The sequence below is a fragment of the Erythrolamprus reginae genome, chromosome 2 (assembly GCF_031021105.1).
Source record: "Erythrolamprus reginae isolate rEryReg1 chromosome 2, rEryReg1.hap1, whole genome shotgun sequence".
NCBI classification, from domain to species: Eukaryota; Metazoa; Chordata; class Lepidosauria; order Squamata; family Dipsadidae; genus Erythrolamprus; species Erythrolamprus reginae.
The window spans coordinates 137,323,448-137,349,087 of record NC_091951.1 but is presented as its reverse complement, the minus strand read 5'-3'; the positions used below and the strand labels follow the sequence as shown (position 1 = coordinate 137,349,087).

The window sequence follows — 25,640 nt, the reverse complement described above, 5'->3', positions numbered from 1 at the left end:
AAAAGATATTGATAATAGATGAAAATAATAGTTGAATGCTTGGCTGAAAACACAGAAATGGAAGCCTTTGTAATCACCTATAATATAGCAAAGGAAGAGGGCTATCAATCAGACAAAACCTACTCATCCCATAACTTGAAGCTTTGTGTCCTAACATAATAGCTATAGCCGATTATATGAAGCCATTTCTCCCCCTTCCCCTTTTTTTCTCCTTTTGCAGAACACATCCAGTTTGGATCATTTCGACCGCCTCAAGACCCTGGGTACAGGCTCTTTCGGGCGGGTGATGCTTGTGAAGCACAAGGACTCTGGAAATTATTTTGCCATGAAAATCCTTGATAAGCAGAAAGTGAGTCTGGACGTGCTAATGATCTTTGCTTTTGCAAAGCCGGTTTGCAGAGGAAGCTGTGCCTGACTTGATCTCGTTTCTGTATTGTAGGTTGTTAAACTGAAGCAGATTGAGCACACCCTCAATGAAAAACGCATTCTTCAGGCCGTGAACTTCCCATTCCTTGTCAGGCTAGAGTATTCTTTCAAGGTGGGTGATGTCAAGCAACAGTCTTTCTCTGTCACCTGCTGCACTCCTAATTCTCTGAACAATTGTTGCTCCAAAGTCATCAGAAATTTGGCTTCAAGGAAGAATTTCTAGAGGCAATGAGAAGATGAGCAGTGTGTCTTCATGCAGTGTCCTTTGCAATTGAAACACATACACTTAGCAAAACATATACACATCATAAATGTTCTGCATGTAGTAGAAAGGAAAGAAGAGCTCTCAGTGTTGAAGTGCCAGGCCTGGAAACAATTCTGCCCCTGAAATGAATGTGCAACATTCTGAAATGGGCATAAAATGTCTTGGTGACAATTTCATCGGGGCAGCCTAGTAAAAAAAAAATACTTTGAAATGACCAATGTGAAACTGCCATAGTGAACACATAGGTTTAAGATACATAACCCAAATCGTATGCTTTAAAGGCTTGATCATTCCAAATGCTGTAAGGTACAAGGGTCACACTTGGTCGCGTCATCATGTGATGTATCGTGACTTTTTGTCTTTGTGGAACTGGGATGAGTGTGGCCTGCACGTGATGCATCTGGCCCGCGGGCAAACAATTTGACAGGCTTTCTCTAAGGGTTTCTGTTAGTTACTGTATTTTTCGGAGTATAAGACGCACCCTTTTCCTCCCTAAATGAGGCTGAAAATTCAGGTGTGTCATATACTCTGAATGTAACTTTTTTTGAAGCTTTTTCCCCCAGCCCTAACTAGGTGCTAACGATTTCCCCAGCTCTTACCTTGCATGTTCTTTCATTGTTATTCTTTGTGAAGAATGTTTTCCAAGCCCTAAGGCTTTGCAGGGTTTTTTCATTGCTCTAACTTGCTCCAAATGTTTCTTTCCACCCCTAACCAGGTGCTAATGATGTTCCCAGTTCTTACCTGCTTGTTTCATTGTTACTCTCTGTCAAGAATGTTTTCCAAACCCTGTTTTTTGTAATTTTTTTAATTGCTCTATTTCCTCCAATGTTTCTTTCCAGCCCTACCAGTTGCTAACAATGTTCCCAGCTCTCACCAGCTTGCAAGCTCTTTCATTGTTACTCTTTGCAAATAATGTTTTCCAAGCCCTAAGTCTTTGCAGGGTTTTTTTCATTGCTCTAATTTGCTCCAAATGTTTCTTTCCAGCTCTAACCAGGTGTTAACGATGTTCCCAGCTCTTACCTGCTTGCAAGCTCTTTCATTATTACTCTTTCTGAATAAGGTTTTTAAAAAATAAAATAAGGGGATGAAATAAGCTGAACAAACTAAGGCTGCTAGCCAGATGAATATCTGGTAAGCAGATTCTTTATCCTATTTTCCTCCCCCAAAACTAAGGTGCGTCTTATACTCCGAAAAATACGGTAATACACCTGTCAGATCAGATTATAGAAAGCCATTAAGCTCAACCTATCTTTGCTGTAAAGTGCAAAATGAGTTTTAAAATCCTTCTGGTATTCTCCATGTTTATAACATAAGATGGACTAAGCTGTGTTGATATAGTGCCGGGGTTTTTCTAAAAAAACTTGAGGTCCACCAGATGCAGAAGAATAGATCTAACATGAAACAAATTCACGAATGTGTCCTGAGCACTGGAATAACAAGCTAATGGCCATTCCACACAAAATTCCTCTCTGGGTTAATCACTTCCTGTGTCCAAACTTTGTTTTTATTGCCATAATTTAATTTATGATTGGAGGAGCATTGTTACTGTTGTTAAACATCTAGGAGCAACAGGTTATCTATTGGAAATCACCAAAAGGCTTACCAGAACTCAATGATCTACCTTCTGCACAACCTTGAGCTACAGTTATGAGCTTAATACTTATCTGAAAACATGCGTAGTTGAGATCTGTGCTGGTTATTTCCCCAAGCATTGCAGTCCTTGACAATAAAATAGCAGTGTTAGTGAGTCAATCTGCCTGAGACATTGTACATAGTTTATGCAGTGTCAGAACGGTACAACTTGTATGGGGGAAAGGGCCACATCGATAAATTAAAAATCACCATGAACTCTAAAGAAATATGCTTTTCCATAGTTAACAAAGTAATGCTGGAGGTGGTGATAAAGGCTTAGAGATGCTTGGCAGTGCATCTTTTGGGGCAGTGGGTAATAGCCCCCAGGCTGCAAAAACTCCTTGGTAAGACACATGATGTACAAACTTTGCATATTGTATAACATCTGTTGACTCTAGAGATAAGGATTTGGAAGTTGATTCTAAACAATTGTTTGTTTAGTAATTAGTTACTTCTATAATTAGTTATAAATTCAATATATCTAATCTAATCTACTTTAAATTTATGGCAGTGATTTCCTAACAGCAATATTTAGGACTGAAGGCTTACGTTAAAATGTATCTGTGCATATCTAATTCATTCCATTGTGGGTGAGAATAATGAGTAGAACTGAAATAAAGGTGGTAATCAATCAGTTATGGTACTTAAGGTTGCAATAGCATTAAGGACATAGAATTCAGGTAGTCTTCAACATACAAACACAGTTGATCAAAATTTCCATCCCTAAGCAAGATGAGTGAATTTTGCCCTATTTTACAATTGTTCTTGCCATGGTTGTTGAGTGAATCACTTCAGTTGTTAAGTTAGTAACATGTTTGTTAAGTGAATCTGGCTTCCCCATTGACTTCGCTTGTTAGAAGGTTGCAAAAGGTGATCACTTGACCTAGGGATTCTGCAACTGCTATAAACAAAAGTCAGTTCCCAAGCATCTGAATTTTGATCATATGAACAGGGGGATGCGGGGGGGGGAAAGTGTGAAAAATGATTGCAAGTCGCTTTTTTTCATTGCTGTTAAAACTTCAAATGGTCACTGAACAGACAGTTGTAAGTTGAAGACTAGAAACATAGAAGATTGAGGGCAGAAAAAGACCTCATGGTCCATCTAGTCTGCCCTTATACTATTTCCTGTATTTAATCTTAGGATGGGTATATGTTTATCCCAGGCATGTTTAAATTCAGTTACTGTGGATTTACCAACCACGTCTGCTGGAAGTTTGTTCCAAGCATCTACTACTCTTTCAGTAAAATAATACCTGTAGTTATAAAGCCGAGGGCTATTCTAGTGCAACATTCTGTTTTTCATAATGACCTCCAGATATCGCTGGTGTGACATGAACAATTGAGGGTGACATATCCCTCTTCCTCCATTATTCTCTTACAACTGGTATTTGATAGCCCATACTAGATTTGTTGTGTATTTATTTGTGTTCCTGGTGGCCATGATCATGTCTAATAATATTTAATTCTACAGATCAATTGATCAATTTCCTTTGTCCGTTCTAGTCACTTTCTAAGTCAGCTTTCTTAGATTACCTCTGGCTCTCGCGTTTTGAGAATGTGAGGAAACGAACGCATGTTTGCTTTGTCCATGCCATGCCTGATTTTACATAGTTATTTTTCTTTTCAATTGATTCTAGCCTTTGAAGGGAAGATATTTAAATTCTCTGATCATTTAGTTATCCCCATTTATACTTATTCCAACTCTGTTATATCACTTTTTTAAACATAGCAGCTGTAATTGTAAAATATTTTTAAACATAGCAGCTGTAGTTGTAAAAATATACTATTTTTATTAAATGTATATGCTGCTTGACTCCTAGCAATATCCCAATTGTTGACAGTTTTATTTTCAGTCTCATTTCTAATGATTCCTAGTAGAAAATTTGCATTTTTCACAGCTGCCACAGAGTTAGTTGACCTTCATTTATCTGCAACCCCTAGAGACTTTTTGTTGTTGTTAGTTGCATACAGCTCAGACCCAATTTCTGTATAAGAACATTTACTGGGTTTGCGGATAATGCACAGCACTTTACACTATTTAATTAGAACTGGGTTTGCCATTAATTACTCACTCATTTTAAATAGATTTTTCTAAGCATCCAAAGGGTGAAGTTGCCTGCTCTAAGTTGAATTCTAGTAGTGCAGTTCTTATGGAGTTGACAAAGTCATGATCTGACTATGTGATTTGGGAAGAGATTGACACAATCCTTAGGATTGTGAGCTTGGCCACTTGTGCATTAACATCGGTGTCATTTCTAGGTGGCCAAGGCTGCTTGAAGGTGATGTGTTGATGAGTTCAAGTGCTGATTTTCATCCATGGGAGGAAATACATGATGGTTCATCTGCCATTAAAGAGGCAGTGGCCTGCCCTCGTCTCAAAAAACAATCATAGGGCCCAATGATACTTCCACCTTGTCTCCAATTTTCTCTTTTTTGGCCAGGTTGTGGAAAGGGTGGTTAGGCTGCAACTTCAGAGAATTTAGGATGAGATGGATTTAGATCCTATTTCAAGTCTGAGCTTAATAATGAGATGACATTGATCATACTTGGGAATAACCTCTGGAGAGATGGGCATAGTGCATTCATCCTGACTTTCCTTGCTCTCTTAGCAGCTTTGGATACCATTCGTCATGGTATCCTTATGGACAGACTTACTGTAAGTTACTGCGATTCTCCTTCTTTCCTCACAATTGATTCTAATGCTCTAGTCTCCTGCTCTGTGGAGTCTTGCTCCTATTTAACTACATTAATCTACGTCATCTGTTGGCCTAGAGTAGGATCGCCATATATGTATGCTGATAATACTTGGTTATTCTTCTCTACCTCTGGTCAACAAATGATGCTATTAAGGTTTGACTCAGTATTAGAAGCTATAGTGGTCTGGTAGGAAAAAACAGGCTTCGGTTTAACTCCAGTAAGATTCAATGGCTAGGCAGATTTTCCATCTTTCATTATGGGTGGAGTGGCATTCCATCAGGCAGAAATGATATGAAAACTCTCAGTTCCTCCTGGAAGAGGAAGTGGCAACTATGAACAGGAGAATCTTTGCGAATTTTATCTTATGTCTCAGATATGCTAATTCCTAGATAAGGATATCTCCCAATCCAGGTCAGCAGAACTGAGACATAAGATAACTTTGGCCCCTCATGGTTTAATAACTTCCTGCTTGATGTGATTACAGTATGTAGAGTATATTGCAGTAATATATTCTACATACTGTATTTGGAAACTACAACTTGTTCAGAATTTGGATAGTGGTTAATTACAGACTGGACATGTCCCAATGTATCCATATTTTACCACCATATGCAAGCTACATTGGCTCCAGAGGCTTCTGGGACAATTCAAAGAGCTGGTTATTACTCTGAAACCCCTTCACAGCACAGGATATTTGTGGACTATCTATCTGTTATTCTGTTCAGTCCACCAGATCCAACAAAATTGGCATGCTCTGGGTGCCTCCTGTCAAACAATGGCAACTAATGAAATCCAAGAAGAATGTTTTCTCTGATATAGTACCTGCCCTATGGAACAGCATGGCTTCTCCCCTCTGTCCCAACCTCCCAAAATTGGATAGCCTTATTGGCTTTTATCAAAGTTGTGGAAAAACTATGCATGATGGGCCAAAGTGTTGAATGAATCCATCTCTAAAGGCCCTGTAGTATATTGATTGGTGTTCTCTGGCAATTTTTTTCTGTTTCTTCCATGCGTTTTTATTATTGTTTGTAAGTTGCCCATACTTGTTTTTTAATTGTGTGGCTATATAAGTTAAATAAATTGGGGGCATGACAAAAGGGGTAAAACATATTGATATTGAATTCAGAAAGCAGTAAAATCTGCTCTGTAGCTAGCTCAGATCCATAGGCATTGTAAAAAATAATGGAGGGGGGGAGTTCCTTTGCAATTATGAAGCAAGATACAGTACTTGGATTAATTTCTTGCACCAGTTTACAAGATAACTAATTCTGTTTACAAGAAATTATTCTTCCTTCTTTCTGCACATTGCTGCGCATACCTTAGAAAGGCAGTTATCTTTTTATAATAATTGATTAGTTGTGTACCTAGAATCATCAGAGGTGAAGGGGGCGACAAAACACTGCTTGTTAATATTACGCTTAATTTATTTTTGCATTCCATTACAGGATAATACAAATCTGTACATGGTGATGGAATACGTTCCGGGGGGTGAAATGTTCTCCCACCTACGACGGATTGGCAGGTTCAGGTAAGTTTGTTCCCTCATCACTGCAAGGATGCTGTTATGCTAGTTAGTGGGAATAGAGGAACTAGGTATTGTAGTTTTTATATTTGATTCCCAGGTATTAAAGGAGGGAGCAAACCCAATAATCATTTTTCCAGTTTCTTTCACCTTCTACTTAAGTATATCTGGGAAAAATATATCCTTTTTTTTTTGCATACCTTGCTAATCTCTGATACCGAGTTATGCATTTTGAGATAAAGTCAACAGATAGGATAGAAACTGTTTTATGACTAGATGACCAAGCCTGGTAGGGTCACTGGAGCTTAACATTTTTCATCAAATGACTATTGATTGTTTTGGGCATAACATTGGCAAACTCAAAGTAAGAAAAAAGCTTCAGCACAGGTTTAGTCTAGAGTTGCTCTTGTAAGACAATTGATGGAAAAGTTACATTGAAAAGTTGAAAAAGGAGAAAGAAACATCTATCTCCTTGTTAGTGCCTGGCGAACAGTGTAAAACAAAAGCCTTAACTGACATTGTTTGGAAATCAGTAATAAAAATGTTTCTCTCTGTTTTCCTGTTGTTGTTTTTGTATAGTGAACCTCATGCCCGGTTCTATGCCGCTCAGATTGTGTTGACTTTTGAGTACCTGCACTCACTAGATCTTATCTATCGAGACTTGAAGCCTGAAAATCTCCTCATTGACCAGCAGGGCTATATTGAGGTAGAACTATTTCTATCAATTTCATATTCACATTCATCACTCTTAAGATTTGCCATCTCAGTAGTCTGGCACAGTGAATATTATGTGCAAAATCTGACCACTAGATTATATTAACAAGCCATGACTGTTCAGTGGTCAGATTTTTTGCCATGTGATTACAGGCAGCAATATAAATTTTCTAAAATAAAATAAATAAAATATAAAATAAAATAAACTGACTCATCTGACTATCGGGGACTTTAGGTAGTGTGCTTGCTTAATAATATCACAGTGGAGGGGGTTGATCAATTAAAAACAGATCCCACGTTGCCCCCATCCTGCTTCCACCCTCCGCATCTTTTCATTGGGCTGCTGTATGTGTTTTATTTTATATGTATTTTACTTATGGTTTTATCTTTGTTCAGGTTTTTTTGTATGATTGTAAGCCACTGAGATAACACAGGGCATTGGACAGCCAATAAATTTTCTAAATAAATAAATAAATAATCCCAATTGGGATAAATAACCTTATTGCTAAGTGAAGGGGTTTCTAATTGGGAAATCGTGTGACTGCAAGACTCCTTTCTTGTTGTAAAGAGACAGGACTACTCAGTTTTAAACTGTTTGGTTTTGTTTGACTCAAAACCATCCCCTGTCCTTTGGAATGCTCAAGAGCCTACTTATTGTCTTGTACCCATTGAAAGGAATGCAATCATGTCACAGCCTGGGACTGGCAACTGTGGGCAAGCTAGAGTATTCTCTTTAAATCTCCTTCTCTCCAACCTCCTTGTTTGATGAAGGGGATGGGGATGGGGAGAAAAAAAAGTAAGTGATTTCTGTAGCCAATATCTCCTTTGCCTGACCTTTTTCTGCTGTTTGATTGCAAGAAAGTAAACACTTTGCTCTTCTACACAACAACAGCAATGTGATCATACTGGAAGCAAGGGAGGATCAGGCAAAGGAGAGAGTACTACAAAAATCACTTGCTTTTTTTCTCCCACCACATCACAGAGCGGAATAGCTTCCTTTCTTCAAAACCCTTTCTTTTCAAAAAAGCAAAGGGGAAAAAGAAAAAAATATATAAGTCAGGTACAGGACATGCAGCGATTGTAATGATGATCATATGACTAAGGGAAGGAGGAGTGGCAGAACCTGGGGTAGAGTCAAAAGAGGAATCAGACTAGAATCTATGTAACCACAATGGACTAAGTCCAACCCCTTTTGAATTCTGTTGACCCTTGTCTGGCACCAAAGTAGTGCTAGTTAATTGAGTAGATTCCTATACCTAGGCATCAGTAGTAATACATCAGTTTAATTGGAATTTCACATGTAGTCCTGGACTTTCCAGCTCACACAGACAACTATAAAATTTATAAATGGACTGTAAAGTTATTTTCACAATTGTCATCACATTAAATAGTCTCTAAATAGTCAGTAAGCAGGAACTATGTAAGTATAAGTGAATTAATATTGCTATACTAAGTAATTTTGTATGACTGGAATAGAATTGCTTGCAAAAAAAACCCCAGATATATTTACTCCAATTATTTGTATTTGATTAATTGAAATATATCAGCCCAACAACAATCTGTCTAATTGAATGTATTCTGAATAATACTACATAGTATTTTTTTATCTTGGAAAATACTACAAATCTTAGAGATCTTTGAAAAACAAATCTCCTTAATCTACCTGTTCTGGCCTTAAATATTAGGTTAGATTTATGTTTAATGTTCATTCCCATCTCCTTGTTGACAATTCACTTTCAGGTCACAGATTTTGGCTTTGCCAAACGAGTGAAAGGCCGAACATGGACCCTTTGTGGGACTCCAGAATATTTGGCTCCTGAAATCATTTTGAGTAAGGTGAGTGATCTGCATTCCCCATGGACAGTATGTTGTGGTTTTCTGTCTGGTCAAATTGAGGGAGGGCTAGGGGAGTTCCCCAGCTCTTGAATATTCCACTTCTTCTGGTTGTGATCTGAGTTTTTATTCCTGTTGCAGGGTTATAACAAAGCAGTGGATTGGTGGGCTCTTGGTGTCCTTATCTACGAGATGGCAGCTGGCTATCCTCCATTCTTTGCAGACCAGCCCATTCAGATCTATGAGAAAATTGTCTCTGGGAAGGTAATATTTCAGCAGGTGCCTTATTTGCTGCATGCAAGATATTACACCTGCCTGTTGTACATTATTGGTCTTTATGTTTCATGGAATAGAATCCACACTTTACCTTGAGTACACAGTAAATAATGTAAAAAAATTGCAGGTAATCCTCGGGTTACAAGCATTCACTTAGTGATTGTTTAAAGTTACGCAATAAGCAACCCCTATTGTTTACGAACAAGTCTCAAAAATAAAAATTTTGCAGCACCACAGGAATTGTTTGTCTTTACAAACAATTGCAGAGGCTCTGAAACATTTGTCCTGCATGTTGCTGGCTGAAAAGGAGGTTCAGAGTTGCATATCTGCACCCGTGAAGCTGCATTCTGGCCTCTGCAGACCTCCCCCAGCATGTTGAAGACTAAAATACAACTCCGGAGGGGCAGATCCTTCCCTCTGATGCTCCATTCCATTCTCCGCAGGTTTCTTCCCGCACATTGCAGAACAAAATAGAGCTCCATTTCGGCCTCTGTAGGCCTCCCCTGGCATGTTGCAGGCTGAAATGGAGTTCCAGAGGGGCAGATTCCTAGCTCTGACGGTACATTTCAACCTGCAACATAATAATAATGATAATAATAATAATAATAATAATAATAATAATAATAATAATAATAATAATAGATTTGTATGCCGCCCCTCTCCGACTATAATAAAACAATAATAATAATAAAAAACAATATTATAGCGAAACAAATCTAATACTAAAAAAGAAGCATATAAAAACCCTATCATATTTAAAACCAAACAACACCAAACATAAAATATAAAACGCCTGGGGGAAAGGTGTCTCAACTCCCCCATGCCTGGCGGTAGGGGGAGGCCTCCGGAGGCCGAAATGAAGGGGCATCAGAGGGGCATATGTGGCTGAGAGGCTGGAGAGGAGACTGCTTGCTAGATCTTTGCATGATAAGTGACCCGGTGTGGTAGGTTGGGTAGGGGGAAAAGCAATTACGAGGTGCATGAGATGTTTCAGTGGGTCGGGAAAGCCTTGGGTAGTCTTAGGCAGATGGCTGTTCCATCACTGGGCCCCCCATGGCCTTCCCTATCCTGAAATATCTCAGGTGCAAATGCGTGGGCGAAAGGAGGGATACAAGATTCACTCCTATGAATCCTTGGTTTACGAATGGAATGGTCAGGCTCCATTACATTTGTAACTCTAGGACTACCTCTAACGTTCGCTAAAACATAGATGTAACTTTACCCTGCCAAGTAAATGCTGGAGTAATTGTAGTTCTGTAGATTGCAAGTGAACACCTTTAAACTATTATTTTGACAACATTTTAAACTTATCTTTTTGGCATTACTCAAAGTTTTCACTAGTTGTAACAAAATGTATAAAAATTTACATGGCTCCTCTTTTTCTGCATAATGTTTAAGAATAAAACTAGGCAAATGGTAGCCTTATTGTACTGTAACCATGAAGGTGTGAGTTTTCAGTATCTCAATTGGGAAGGACTAAACAGAAAAGAAATTCCAATCTTAGGCAAAAAATCTATACTCCCAACAAAATTCATATGCTATTTTTTGTACATCTGCCTCTAACTTTTTTTTTCTTGCCTTCTCCCTCCTTTACTACTTTCCTGAAAAATATTCAAAGGGGCCCTGCTTATGCATATTGTTCTAAAATTACCTCTGATACTACCTGCCATATGAGGCAGAATATAAATCATAAGTTAAACAGTTCTCCAATGCACTGCTACGGACGTAGGTGATACTTCAGCCTGATTGGTTAGGGACTGAGTTAATTATAATAATTATTAGCTCCACCCAATAGCCACCCCCAACAGCCCAGTCTTAAAAACTCAGTCGTAGTGTAGGGACTAGTGTTTTCTTTCTCTTGTTGTTTGAGTATTTGTTTGCAATAAATAATGCCTTTTTTCTCCTTTTCTCTTCTTGTTACAGATCCTGAAGGAGAAGATAGAAGTTCCAGGCTCTGGCCCTCCGAGGGTACAGCCTGCACCTCGTTTACCTCCTCAGGGCCCCTTCTCTCTGTGAGCACTGCCCAGAGGTCCCAGCCTTTTCCTAGGCGGGTCCCTGGCCTCCGCGGCCATACCCCTGGAGGCCTAGTGACCCGGCTCAAGGTTCCATCACACCCTGAGGTCCCTCCGCGGCTATACCTCCTAGAGAGAACTGGGGAGCTTGGAGTTCGTGGCCTCAGCGCCCCCTCCCCCCCGCCTCCAAAGGGCCTCACTTTACAAGGTCCTCGTGGAGGACAAGGAGAGCTCAGAGGCAGCCAAGTCCCAAGGAGGTCCTCCAGGGAGACGCGATCGCTTGCCGTTCCCAAGCTGACGGGCGCTCCTTTGAAGAGCTGCAGACGGTCGCGGTGAGCGCTCGTCAATTTAAAGTGGAAAAACGCCCAGCTGATGAGCGCTCTCTCGAGGAGCTGTCAGCAACAGCAGGAACGCCCCGCGATTGGGAAATTGGTGCGGGCAGCGAACGGCCGCCTCTCAGCTGACTGGCGCCTCCTCAGTAGCCATCAGCAACAGCGACAAGCACCCGTCAAAGGCAAAATGAGATGGGGGAAACTAGGCGGGGAGCGTTGTTATGGGCTCCCCGCAGGCTTATCAGGCAGCGCAGCTACCAAAGCCCAGGAAGCCGGTCAATTTGGCGCCAGAAGTTGTGCCCGCCATTTCGGAGGCACCAAGGGTATGGAAGCCTCGAGGGGGGAAACGCCCCTTTCTTAACTACAGGCGGCCATCTTTTTTGCAACACTTTCGAGGCATTGCTGACTCATTTGCCGTGGCTATCACAACTGGAGACAATTCCTGCTAACAAAAAAGTGGAGATCATCCATTTGTGAGTAGGGTACATAATCCAAATAGCGCCTGGCCTCGGCCCCCTTCAAAGGAACTACACTGTTCAGGGAGTCACTTGACAAGGTCCTCGTGGAGGACAAGGAGAAGCGAAAGGTGTTACCTAGATCTGCCAGACGCATGGACAGACGACAGACACCTTTCTATTGCCGGCAGTCCCTTCGGCAGGATTCTTCCTCGACGAACCCCCACAACCCGAGGTCATACTCGCAAGGGGGATACAACCAGAATTCATTCCGGACGGATAGAGGAGGATACGGTCAGCGAGCCAGACAATATCAGCAGTCCAGGAAGCCCTTCAAGTACAACAGTCAGAAGCGATTCCGAGGACAGAAGTGACTTTGGAGACATTCCTATCGGCAGGCGGCTCCTAGCCTATTCAGAGGCGTGGGAGGCTACCATGACCGACACCTGGGCCCTCTCTACTGTATCCCAGGGACTCCGGATCAACTTCCTTTGTCATCCTCCTCAACGCTTCCTACAATGTCCATGGACTTGCTGCCCTCAAAAGAGATTCCTCCTAAGACAGGAGGTTCAGCATTTGATCGACATAGGGGCCATAGAGATGGTTTCCCCAAATCAAAGAGGACTAGGGTACTATTCGATGGTATTCCGAAGGCGTCAGAGGGATGCAGACTGATTCTCAATTTAAAACAGCTCAATCTCTACGTGAGATATTTGAGATTCAGAATGCATTCACTACACACCATTCTGGCATCCATAAGGAGGGGCGACTGGTTAACATCTATTGACCTAAAGGAGGCTTAACTGCACATGCCGGTACATCCCAAACATCGGAAGTTCCTCAGGTTCTGCATCGAGGACCAGCACTTCCAGTATCGGGCAATGCCTTTTCGTCTGTCCTCCGCCCCGAGGACATTTACCAAACTCTTGGGCATCCTCACAGCATCTCTCAGGTCTCGTTCGGTCCGGCTGATGGCGTACCTAGACGACATCGTTATCCTCTCAAAGGACCCAATCCGGGCGAGAGAGGACCTGGATCGGACTATTCAAGTGTTACAGAGACATAGAGTCATCTATGCCTGACCAGGCGTCTCCCACATTTAGACACGTTAATAGACACTTGGATGGGAGAAGTATACCTGTCAGAGGAATGCAGACGAAAGATCCAAGACATGGTGAGACATTGTGCCTTGGGCTCGGCTCCATGCCAGACCTCTCCAGTGGTTCCTTTTGTCCTTTCAGCGGAATCGAACCAGCCACTCTACACGCCTCGTGACAGTATCCAGGTCGGTCAGACGTTCCCTTCTTTGGTGGCAGTCAGCGGCACTTCTGCAGGGTTCCCCCTTCCTAGAACAGAAGGAAGTGATTATTACCACAGACGCCAGCCTTACCGGCTGGGGGGCACACTCCAAAGCTGGGATGGCTCAGGGATTGTGGACACACAAGGACCTAGCAGAGATAAACATCAATCTCTTAGATCTACGGGCTGTGTTCCTGGCCCTACAAGCCTTTCAATCACAGATTCAGGGCAAACATGTCCTAATACTTACGGACAATGTGGCCACTCGTGCCCACATAAACCATCAGGGTGGGACAAGATCAGGCAGATTAATGCAGGAGGCACAGATCCTGATGACTTGGGTGGAGAGAAACCTCCTCTCGAATCGAGCAGAACATATTTCTGGAGTAGACAACGTGCAGGCCGACTGGCTCAGCAGATCGACCCTCTACCCGGGGGAGTAGTGCCTAAGTTTGGAAGCCTTTCAAGACATTACCAACAAATTCGGTTGTTGGGTAGATCTATTTGCCACTCCTCAAAATACTCAGCTTCCTCGCTTCTTTTCTCAGTTCCCATCACCTGGAGCCGAGGGGGTCAATGCTCTGAGAATCACATGGCCAGTGGGACTCCTATACGTGTTCCCACCAGTGAGCCTCATTCCGAGAGTAATCGCCAAGATAATATCGGAGCAGGCGGAGGTTATCTTCATTGCTCCATACTGGCCTCGGAGACCATGGTTCGCGGATTTGATGGATTTAATACTGTACCCACCATGGCGCCTACGGGAACACAGAGTATCCCTCAGTCAGGGTTCTGTACTGCATCCGGATCCAGGATGGTGGAAACTGACCGCATGGCGATTGAAAAGGACCAGATGAGGCGTGCAGCATTGTCCGACAAAGTAATTTCAACAATTCAAGCAGCTAGGAGACCATCAACAACTCAAATATATCAGGCTACCTGGACGGCCTTCAGTCACTTTTGTTCACGCATGCAGGTGAAACCACAGGACTCATCGGTAGAGACCTTGTTGGAATCTACAGTCTGGACTCGATAAAGGGTTGGCTCCCAACACGCTATGAAGACAGGTAGCATCCATCTCCACCATTGTGAAATGGGACAGTTTCAGATCTATGGCCCATCATCCATGGGTCAGGGGTTTCATTAAAGGAGCCTCTAACTTGCATCCACCGGTAGTTCACAGGTTCCCTTCTTGGGATCTACCGTCAGTCCTAGAGGCACTATCTGCTCCACCATTCGAACCCCTACGACAAGTCTCGTTACGACTTTTATCACTTAAGACTGCATTCCTGGTGGCTTTAACGTCGGCCAGGAGAGTATCAGAACTAGTGGCTCTATCAGTCAGACCAGACTTATGTGTTTTTTACCCAAACAGGGTAGTATTGCGCCTGGATCCTACATTCTTAACAAAAGTCAACACGATTTTTCACAGCTCTAACAAGCTCATTTTACCAGACTTCTGTGCCCATGGCACACACCCATTGCATTGGAGCTGCGTTGGCACAAACTGGACGTCCGCCGCGCCTTGAAAATATACATAAGGCGAACCTCTTCACACCATAATGCTGAGGCCTTATTTGTGTCCTTTGCACCAGCCTCGATGGGTACCAAGGTGTCATCCACCATGATTAGTCGTTGGATAAAATCCTGTATAGTGACTGCCTATAAATCACAGTCATTGCCGATTCCTGGAAACATTACGGCTCACTCTACGAGGAGCGCAGCAACATCATCGGCGTGGATAGCACAGGCGCCTTTGGAAGACATTTGTCGAGCGGCCACTTGGACCACTCCAAATATCTTCATTAAACACTATAAACTAGACTCTTTTGGTTCCGCTGAGGCGGCCTTCGGCAGAAGAGTGCTGCAGCGGGTGTGTGAGACACATACGCCCCTGGTCCAGCCTTCTCCCGCCCTATCATCTTAACCTTGGATATATCCCACGTTGGACGCTCCGTAGCAGTGCATTGGAGAAGGACCGTTGAACTTACCTGAACGGTCTTCTCGATGCACTGCGAGGAGAGTCCAAACCCAACCCGGGCAATTGGCCCAGGGGCTCAGTTACAGAGTTTGGTTGAGTTAATAAAGTTATGTTGGATTAAACTACTCCTTCGTTTTTATTGACTGAGCTGTTGGGGGTGGCTATTGGGCGTAGCTAATAATTATTATAATTAACTCAGTCCCTAACCAATCAGGCTGAAGTATCACCCACATTGGACTCTCCTCGCAGTGCATTGAGAAGACTGTTCAGGTAAGTTCAACGGTCCTTTCAACCTTTCCATACAACTCTTACTCTAAGGAAACTTACCTTTATTGATAAACAATCAAGGATAATGTTTTATTGTTTCATTTAGTGTGGCCCATTGTCTTGATTTGCTTTTGATTTGAAATTCATGCAGGTATTACAAGTTCCTACAGCGTCATTCAGCAAAGCAGTGTCCTAAATTTTAGAAATAGTTTTAGTAGTTTTTCCCAATAACATTAACATTGTGGCTAGACATGTGATATTATTTTTAACTTGTTGGATTAATATAAAATATAGCAGAACGTTGTGCTGTACTTTTGAACTGTAACACTTCATGTTAGAATCTCCTATCATTTCCTCTGAATTGCACTTTATATTCTCATTTTTTTTAAAAAAAATTGAGAAAGTGCAGATGTGCAGTAGGTGGTGCACATGATGTAAAGCAGTCATATCTTTCAATAGCTTGTTCATCAACATTCTCCTCTCAGTTCCTTGCCCCAACCCCAGTCAGTTGAATTTTTGGTTAAGTTATTCTCTCAGTGGGGGAAAAAACCCTTTTTATTCTGCTCAGATACTTATGTTTGACACCTTGGTATATTGCAGGGGCAAATTAAGTTAAATGAATCACTTAATCAACTCCTGCAAGCATGAGAGATATTTCTTTAAAATATTGCAGCTACAGTGATACCTCGTCTTACAAACCTCTCGTCATACAAACTTTTCGAATTACAAACCCAGGATTTAAGATTTTTTCTTCCAAACTATTTTCACCTTACAAACCCAAGCCACCGCCACTGGGATGCCCCACCTCTGGACTTCTGTTGTCAGCGAAGCTCCCGTTTTTGTGCTGCTGGGATTTCCCTGAGGCTCCCCTCCATGGGAAACCCCACCTCTGGACTTCCATGTTTTTGCGATGCTGCAGGGGAATCCCAGCAGCGCAAAAATGGGCGCTTCACTGGCAACGGAAGTCCGAAGGTGGGGTTTCCCATGGAGGGGAGCCTCAGGGGAATCCCAGCAGCGCAAAAACAGGTGCTTCGGTTGGCAAAAGGGATGACTTTTGGACTTGCACGCATTAATCGCTTTTCCATTGATTCCTATGGGAAACATTGTTTCATCTTATTTATTTATTATTTATTTATTTATTCAATTTTTATGCCGCCCTTCTCCTTAGACTCAGGGCGGCTTACAACATGTTAGCAATAGCACTTTTTAACAGAGCCAGTATATTGCCCCCGCAATCCGGGTCCTCATTTTACCCACCTCAGAAGGATGGAAGGCTGAGTCAACCTTGAGCCGATGATGAGATTTGAACCGCTGACCTTCAGATCTACAGTCAGCTTCAGTGGCCTGCAGTACAGCACTCTACCTGCTGCGCCACCCCGGCTCTATATCTTACAAACTTTTCACCTTACAAACCTCGTCCTGGAACCAATTAAGTTCGTAAGACGAGGTATCACTATATATGCATTAAGCAAATACTTAATGACTTGCATATATTAGATTTGGCTGAAGACATTTAGCAACTCTTTCTCCATTAGAGTCTGTCCACTTCCACTGTCCACCAAGAGAAAAAAATGGGCCAAACATAGATCTAAACAATCTACTTTTGCTTTATCTTGTTTTTACTTCTCTGGAATCCAAGATCCAAATGCTAAAAATACGCAAATACATTATAGAACCCTGAATTCAAAATATTTATTTTCTTTTGTTTTTGAATATTAATATTTAACAGAGCTTGTATAGTTCCAGGCAAATAAATTATTTTTTCAGTAGTATAATGTTATACTATTATTATCAGTCAATTCGGAGTCAGGAGTAATGCAAGCTATACAATCTGCCCTTTGCTTGCCCTGAGGGAAAGCTAAATACTAACTTCTACTCTGTAAAGTCATTTGGCAATCTATTAGTTTTATGCAGGAATATTTTTGCTAGGTTTTTTTTTAATCCTTCTGCTTCTTTTGTAATTCTTATTATACCATCTGTACTTTTCCCATCTTCAAGTTCCCAAGAGGCAGAAATTCTTGTAAAAATAAGGTCTTGGGAATTCAAATCCAAGATGTACAGGAAAACCTATGTGGAACTGTAGCTACATGGCAAATGTTCTAATTTCAAAATTGTGTTAATGTCTTAAGCTATAGATTGCTATTCACCAGCCCTTGCAAATATTCCCAGAGGGCACCAATTTGTGAGTAGATTGCTATAGTATATGAGACATCATATTGCCTACCATATTCCAATAGTTTTGAGATTTCTTTCTGGAGACAGAAAAAAATATTGGATTTTTTGCATCCAGGTCCGCTTCCCATCCCATTTCAGCTCAGATCTGAAGGACCTGTTGCGTAACCTGCTACAGGTAGACCTCACCAAACGCTTTGGCAACCTCAAAAATGGAGTCAGTGACATCAAGAATCACAAGTGGTTTGCAACCACCGATTGGATTGCCATCTACCAACGGAAGGTAAACAACTGCAACTAACAGGCTTTTAAAAAATAAAGGGTACATTTTATTATCAGGCATTAATGTCAATTGCCTACTAGGCTTAGGGCTGCCATTTGCACATATACAAAAGGGGATGCATCGAGCAGTTTCTTAAAGCAGCAAGTTAGCAACAGCACAGCACTTCAAAAAAAGTGAATCTTGTTCTAGACCAGCGAAAATTTTAAGCATGCAGCTAAATTACTTATTATTATGTGATGGCAAATTTCAAAGGTGACAGGCCACTACCGTATTCTTGGAAGCATATCCTATTCTGTGATTTTCAGAGGCTGCAACTGTTATGTGAAGAGGTCCTTGCTCTTTAATGGCCTTCAGAGCCTCCAAAACTCATGTAAAAATGGGACATGCCTTTGTGTGATTTCTGGAGACTGTGGCAGTTGTGCAATAATGGGTTGTACTTTGGTGTGGCCTCCACATCTTCTGGAAGTCACATAAGAGAGCTCTGCTCTTGTATTGCTTTTGGGTGCTCCAAAAATCGCCTAAGGACAGGGCATGCTTCCATATGATTTTTGGAAACCACAGAAATGCAAGAGTGAAGGCTTCGTGAACCCAGAACAGCCCAAAAGCCTGTCAAAAACAACACTGCATAGTAGGATGTGGCAGATCCTGGGAAACACTGGGCTGCAGGGACAATTGTGCTATTCCCCAAGGCTCACCTTCATTGGAGAATGGCATGGGGTGGCCTTTTGAGTGGCAGCAGTGGCACTAGGGCTGAAGTTGAAGCCAAGGCCTCTATTTAGAACCTGCCTCAGTGCTGTCACCAAGTATTACAGTTCAGGATGATCTAAATGGGAGCCAGTTTGGGTCTAATGGCTAAGTCACCAAGCTAGAAGCTGGGGGCCATCACTTTTAGTTCCCACCTTACGCACGAAAGCCAGCTGGGCCAGTCACTCTTAGCCTAACACACCTCACAAGGTTGTGGTTGTGGGGGAAATAGGAGGAGGAAGGCATGTTGGATAAATTCATTAACTTGCGTTATTTGTAAACTCATAAAAGTGGGATACAAATAGATAAAGAAATAGAGAATTTTTTCCCTTTTGTTTGGGGGAGATGTGATATGCCAGCAGAGTCAAGTTAGGCCATATTCCAAATGTTTGACATGCCAAGCCCAAAAGATTCACCATCACTGCTCTACGTTATATGGTAGTTTACGTGAAGTGAATTATTTGAAAGAGAGGAGAATAATGGAAGCAGTGGCAATGATTCCCCTTTTGAAAATTGTTTGCTAAACGATTATCACTGGTTATTCTAGTATTGTAAAATGGGGCTGGAAGGTTCTGAATGACACAAGATCATGAAAAAGATGAAGTATTTTAGATACAAAAGTATTTTAGATGCTACTCCAGTTCTGATCCTCCTCAGATTTGCTGGGTGTATTTATAAACAATGGCTTGCTTCATACATTGTGCTAGACCAGGCTTTGTACTAACCAGAGCTTTCTAAGCAAAACGTATTAGCCTATTGTGTTTTACTGTTTTTTTACATTAAATGAACCCAAATCATACCAAGCACAGTATCTTAATCAGCATATTGTGGTTAGTTGAAAAAAGTATAAACACCAAGTAATTTTGGATAATTTTCCTAAATTAGAAACAAAAAAATGAGAGACTCAGCTGATAAACCCCTATTTTGAGAAGAAATGGCTAAGTAGCAGACATGAAAGGAGTTAGGTAGAATGATGCACTTGTGTGGGGAGAATTCTTACCACTTTACCTGGTTAAGAAAACTCTTAAAGCATGCCCTTACGTCAGTGTGTGTGCAAGAGCTACGTTAAGCAAATTTTCCCAGTCCTGTGTTAATATTAGAAGTGAGCTAGCCTAAGCAGAAATAGCTTTAAGCAGCTGTGTGTTTTATTCTCTTCTATAGAGAAGCAGGTAAGCATTTTTTTTTTGGATCTATACATTTAGTCCAGTATTCATTGGATTCATCTGAGTGTAAAAGTTGTTAAGATCTGTTGTTGAGGATTTGATCCTCACTGTACCAACAGAATTGACCTGGTGGTGCACTTTCTCTCATCAGGATCACCATGTCCTTTATGTTACTGTTTAAAGAGGGAGAAAATTACTTAGATTAGTAACCAAGCTAGTAGTTTTATTTCATGCCTCATGTTATAATGGATCAATTGATTATAAACACATGATGACTGTCCCCATGTTATAATAATACTTAACAGTGCTATCTCCTCCACAGGTGGAAGCTCCTTTTATACCAAAGTGCAAAGGACCTGGCGACACAAGTAACTTTGATGACTATGAGGAAGAGGAGATCCGGGTGTCTATCACTGAAAAATGCGTCAAGGAGTTTTCAGAATTTTAGGGCCAGCCCCCTTTGCTTTGTGTGCCCAGGAAAAGAAAGGGCTGGATTTGATCAGCCTCAAGGGCCCGAGTTCCTTGCCTATTTGTTAATTTTGGGAGGTGGGAGAGTGTTGGGGTTCACCTGGATCTGTTTGGGCAGAAGAGAGAAAAGGGGAATTCATTTGAAGCTGTGGAAAAGACAGTAGTCTGAATGTCATCCATCCACCATCCACTGCAAACTATAAGGTGGCTCCCAGCCACTCTCAGGCAGTTTTTAAAACAAATTCCCTTCCTGCTCACATTGACTCCAATCGATAACACAAACCCTAATTGGACAGTCCCTGTTTTTTTGGTGGGTTTTTATTTTTAAGGGAAAGGGAATACTTTGTAATTCATCACCATCTCTAATGATTTAGTTCGTGGGGCATTGAAAAAAATATATATTTAAAAAAGGAAGGGAATTGGGGAGGGGGAAGGCAGAAAGTAAACACATCCACAACAGCACTTTGGTGTTTAGACCAGCATTAAATGGGTTCCAACCCAATTGTCTCACTTCCCACTGTGAGACAACCCTATCCTTTTACCAATAGCCCTTTCCTCCCGTATCCCTTTCCAAGGCTCATTTTATTAACTTTAAAGAAAAAGTTTAAAGACATAGTTGACTGGCTTTAAAAAAAAGGTTTTAACAGTCGAGGTGGGGGCAATGCTTTTATATGCTCTGTTTCCAGCACAGTTCAATGAAATTCAGCAGGAATTTTAATTCTGTAAAAACAGCTGGATTTTAGCATGAAGAATATGTGGTTTTTCTTTTCTTTCTTTCTACACTTGATTTCATATATTTGGCCCTAGTTTGGGGAAAGAAAGAGGCAATAATATTCACACTTGCAGAAGGGGGACAATGACTGGCTGCAGCTGGAGCAGGAATACTATGGGAAGAAACACTGTTTGAACGTGTATTTCCAAAACCCATTTCTTTTTGCTTCTCAGCTACCCTCATCCCCTCCAAAATGTATCTCAAGATCAGTTCTACTGCATAAGGTAACTGCTGGAATATTTGAATGGATAAGAAACAAGCAGGATTTGTGAAAGATGAGAATCTAGCTATTTGTCACTGTCTGAAGAGGTTTGTCCCCTTTAGTAGCAATTAAAATGGGGATAAAATACATGTGAAGTGAAAGATGTTGGCGAGACACATTGGTTGGATCTGATTCTTCCTATTCCAGCCCAAACCTCAGTGTTTGTGATACATGAATCTGTGGGTGTGGACTCTCCATTACTCCGGTCCTTAAGACCTCTCTATACCTGCTCTGGTTTTATGCTAAGATAACAAGAAAAGGATGGCAAACCTAACCCTGATAATAAAGATGGTGAGATTTACAAACAAAATAGACAAAACCCATTCACTTGTGCCATGCAGACAAGGGAGTGACCAGTTTTGGTCTGTTGTTGAGATTGGAAATACAAAGTGGCATCTGTTTAGTCTTTTCTCTGAAAAAAACAGAAGCAGTTGGATTTGAACTCAAACGATGTGGAGGGAAGGCAACTTGTTGTTTTGTCCTAAATTTTTCTGATATTCCCCTTCACCTTTCCAATGCAATGCCTCCTTGTATTCTGTCTTCACCTACCTGACTCCAATACACTCTTTCTAAATTCACAGTTTTAAGTTTCTTCTGTTCTCCTTCCATGGCTGGAGAGCAGAGCAGGCATTTTTGGATTGATAGATGTAATCTGCACAGAAGTGCTATTAGGATCAGACAAGCTTTATTTACCTCCACCCCAACTTCTCATCATCCCTTCCTACCAAGAAGCTCCTTAATCCCATTTTTGTGAAGTTGGGGAGGAGTAGATCTAAAGTCATCTGCTCCCAGTCTTGGAAGAAACAAAAACCACTTCTGTGTAATCCAACAAAACTTGTTTCACGGAGAAAAAAACAAACCCTACTTCCTCTTTAACAGTGTGCTTTGTTGTAAACATATTTGAAACTATTACCAATAAAGTTTTGTTTAAAAAAATAAAGTTTAATTCCTAAAATTTAGTATAAGTTGGGAAATAGCAGTAAGGAGTTTGAGTAATGATGGCAGTGCTAAAAGATAATATGAAATAAAAAGGCATGGAACTTTTAGGAATTCACAATGCAGTTTTCGTTAACTATTGATACAGCCTACCCTTTGTATAAAGCTTTAAAACTGATTGACATAACTGAAGATATGTGAATTGAATGCTCCCTGTTGTAATTTGAAGTTGTCACTCAATGAAAAGTATTAGCTTTTTGAAAAACAAATGCATTTGTTTTATAATCAAATATACACTATATTTTGAAGCTTTTAAATTATATCTGGAGAGTATTGATAATGGAAGGGGCAATTTATCAAATGGCTGTGAAATCAACACATCAATTATCTGAAATTTATGTGAGCAACCCAGAATTGTCAGATTCTTGAGTTTCTATATTAGAATTTCATACACACTGTCATGTTAATGTGCATGGAAAGCTCTTCCACTGTTTGTATTTTTTAAAAAACTTACACAGAGCAAATAAAGGCATGTATCTAGTTACATAATGTTCTATGATAGCTTTCCCCAACTCAATGCCCTCTAAATATGTTGGACTACTATTCCTATAATACCCTGAGAGTGGTGGCCCAATGCATCTGACAGGCACCATCTTAAGAAGATGCTGTTGTGCAATGTATTCAAATACTAAATAAGACCACTTTTGAGACTAGGCAGACAAAATGGAAATCACTTTTCAAAAAAAAGTAATTGAGTTCCTTCCTTTGGGTTAGTAGTAAAAACTGTTTATAAGAAAATTCACAATCATCACTGGAATATAACTCTATTATAAGGTCTTTGAACATCTGCATTTAAGGTTCTGATCACATTTGAAGAGCTCTTATTTCCATAAAGAAAGCATCATCTATCCTAGGTTAAGTTATCCCAGAAGTAAAATTACAAAGAACTATAATATATTGAAGGCTAAATTGTCTATACTAAATAATTGCATTTTTTAATGTGGTATATACATTATTACAACCTGCAAGTCCAATTTTACCACATCAGTTTAGAGTTTTCAATGGGACAGAATGAAGTGCACTGAAAAGCTGAGTCCACTACCTCTTTCAATGTACCTCAGTCAGTAAATGCAACAAGCTGACTTTATATATAAGAGTACCATAGAAAATAATAGATACTGGATTCTTCGGGGTTCCTTCATTTAAAAAAAAAGATTAAAATAGAAAACTGGTTTCCGCAAACTCTGGAAAATGAATTCTGCTTTGCTTCTGGAACTGTATTATTTTATAAATACATGAAAATAATTTAACAAAAGCATGCCAACCTTTATAAGTCTAGTGACATGGATTTTGGAAACTGACGGTGCTATATCCCAACACATTATGTTGGTGCCAAGTTCAAGAACACCATCCTATGTCTGGAAATTAATTCTGTTCCTGTATAGACCTTGTTAGAACTGGGCTGCAGTGTAGGATAGACTAGAAAATGACGCCTTAGTCCAGTGATTGCTCAAAAAGAAAAAGATGGATTGTTCTTGATAAAGATAAAAAATTACAAATAAAGGCAATTATGCTAGCATTGTAAACTAAGAAACTGGACAGCATTCCAGCAGCTGTTCCAAGCTATGATTAACACATAGATTATATCTAGATTTCAGACCACTTTGAGAGCCTGAGTGTTTTGTTTCTTTTTCTATTTTGTAAAATGAGCTAAGAGGCAGCTACGAAGAAACTGGTATGTCCAAATTACAATATCATAATTGTTGAAACTTTTCTAATAGGGGTTGTGTATTTGTTGTGAACAAGACTTTGAGTTGAACTTTTTTATTTATGTTTAAACAAATTTGAACATTATATTAGAGGAATGTGAAATTGTTTATATTTGAAAAACTTTTACTGCTAACATACTGTATTTAGGTATGAATCTGGAGTTTTAAAAAAATTAAAATTAGAAATGGTGTTATTAGAATAGCAAAAAATTCCTTACAGCACCCTTTCAGAAAAATTGCTGTTAATGTCAAATTCAGTTGATATTTGATAATTTAAACATAAAAATGTATTTATTCCCATCTTTGAGAAGAACAACTGAAAGACAGTTCACTCTTGACAACTTCCTGCCACTGAATCAGCTTTTGAATATGGACCTATTTCCTTTTCCTGTGTGTAGGTGGATATAACCACTGTTGCTCACAGACTTCATAACTGTTAAATTGTGACTTTCTACTATAATTCAATTTCTAGTAGTATAAATATGTTTAAATTATTGTGGAAACATCACAGTGTACCACAGAATCCATATTTCAGAAAGCAAACTTTGGATCTGCCTTTTAACTTAATCTAAAATAGTACTGAAGAGATTCAGGTTCTTCTCTTAGGCATGAAAGATGACTGAGTTAATAATTGTCTCTCAGCCCTACCTTGGGAAATAATATCAACCTGCACTGCACTAAACAAGCTATGTATGGGTCTATAACTTTCACTGAACAAAACTGACACCCTGCAGTGGATATATTTGATGATAATTATGCAGCAAAGGAGCCTTCTATATTACTAAGTGTTTCAAAATGTCATCTTGATTTCTGGCATGAAATCAAAATATTTTAATTATTTTATTATTTTCTATAGGTTCATAACCTATTAGTAGTAAAGTAAGACACATTCAGAAAATAAATATAATATGTTTCATTGTAGATAGTCCTTCAGCAACCACAATTCAGACTGGCAACTGTTGTTAAGCAAAGTATTTGCTAAGTGAAACCATGACTATTTTTAATCTTCAACAAAGCAATTTTTCATTATTAATGTAAGTGAACAGTTGCTAAACAAGACAGTTGCTAAACAAAGACTTCCTGTATAGCATCATTTTAATTTCCTGTAGGCTGGTGGAGTTTTGGATCTGCAATTCTGACCTAATTCCAATTTTTGCAGTTTTCACCTAGTTGCTAAATCTTGATCATGTTAGAAAGTTGCCAGCAGACTACTTCAGTGCCAGAGCTTTAGCCCAAGCTGGAATCTAAGTCATGACCCTAAGTCTTTATATTCAGCTTGCAAGCAATTATTGATATGCAAATGTGAAGATGAGTCACCTATGTCATGTGAAGTTTGAACAACTGGAATATTGGAAAGTTG

The 25,640-nt window shown here is 40.3% G+C and overlaps 1 protein-coding gene across 2 annotated transcripts in view; it reads left to right on the top strand.

Moving 5' to 3' along the window:
• Nucleotides 1–22,515, top strand: part of PRKACA (protein kinase cAMP-activated catalytic subunit alpha) — an 87,769-nt gene extending 65,254 nt beyond the window's left edge. For both annotated transcript variants that reach the window (XM_070739580.1, XM_070739579.1), the window contains exons 3-10: nt 221–349; nt 440–538; nt 6,466–6,548; nt 7,122–7,248; nt 8,997–9,092; nt 9,231–9,353; nt 18,002–18,166; nt 20,396–22,515. In XM_070739580.1, the coding sequence (XP_070595681.1) occupies nt 221–349; nt 440–538; nt 6,466–6,548; nt 7,122–7,248; nt 8,997–9,092; nt 9,231–9,353; nt 18,002–18,166; nt 20,396–20,521 (948 nt within the window). In that variant the 3' untranslated portion in view covers nt 20,522–22,515. The remainder of the gene's footprint in view (nt 1–220; nt 350–439; nt 539–6,465; nt 6,549–7,121; nt 7,249–8,996; nt 9,093–9,230; nt 9,354–18,001; nt 18,167–20,395) is intronic.
• Nucleotides 22,516–25,640: the final 3,125 nt, after the last annotated feature.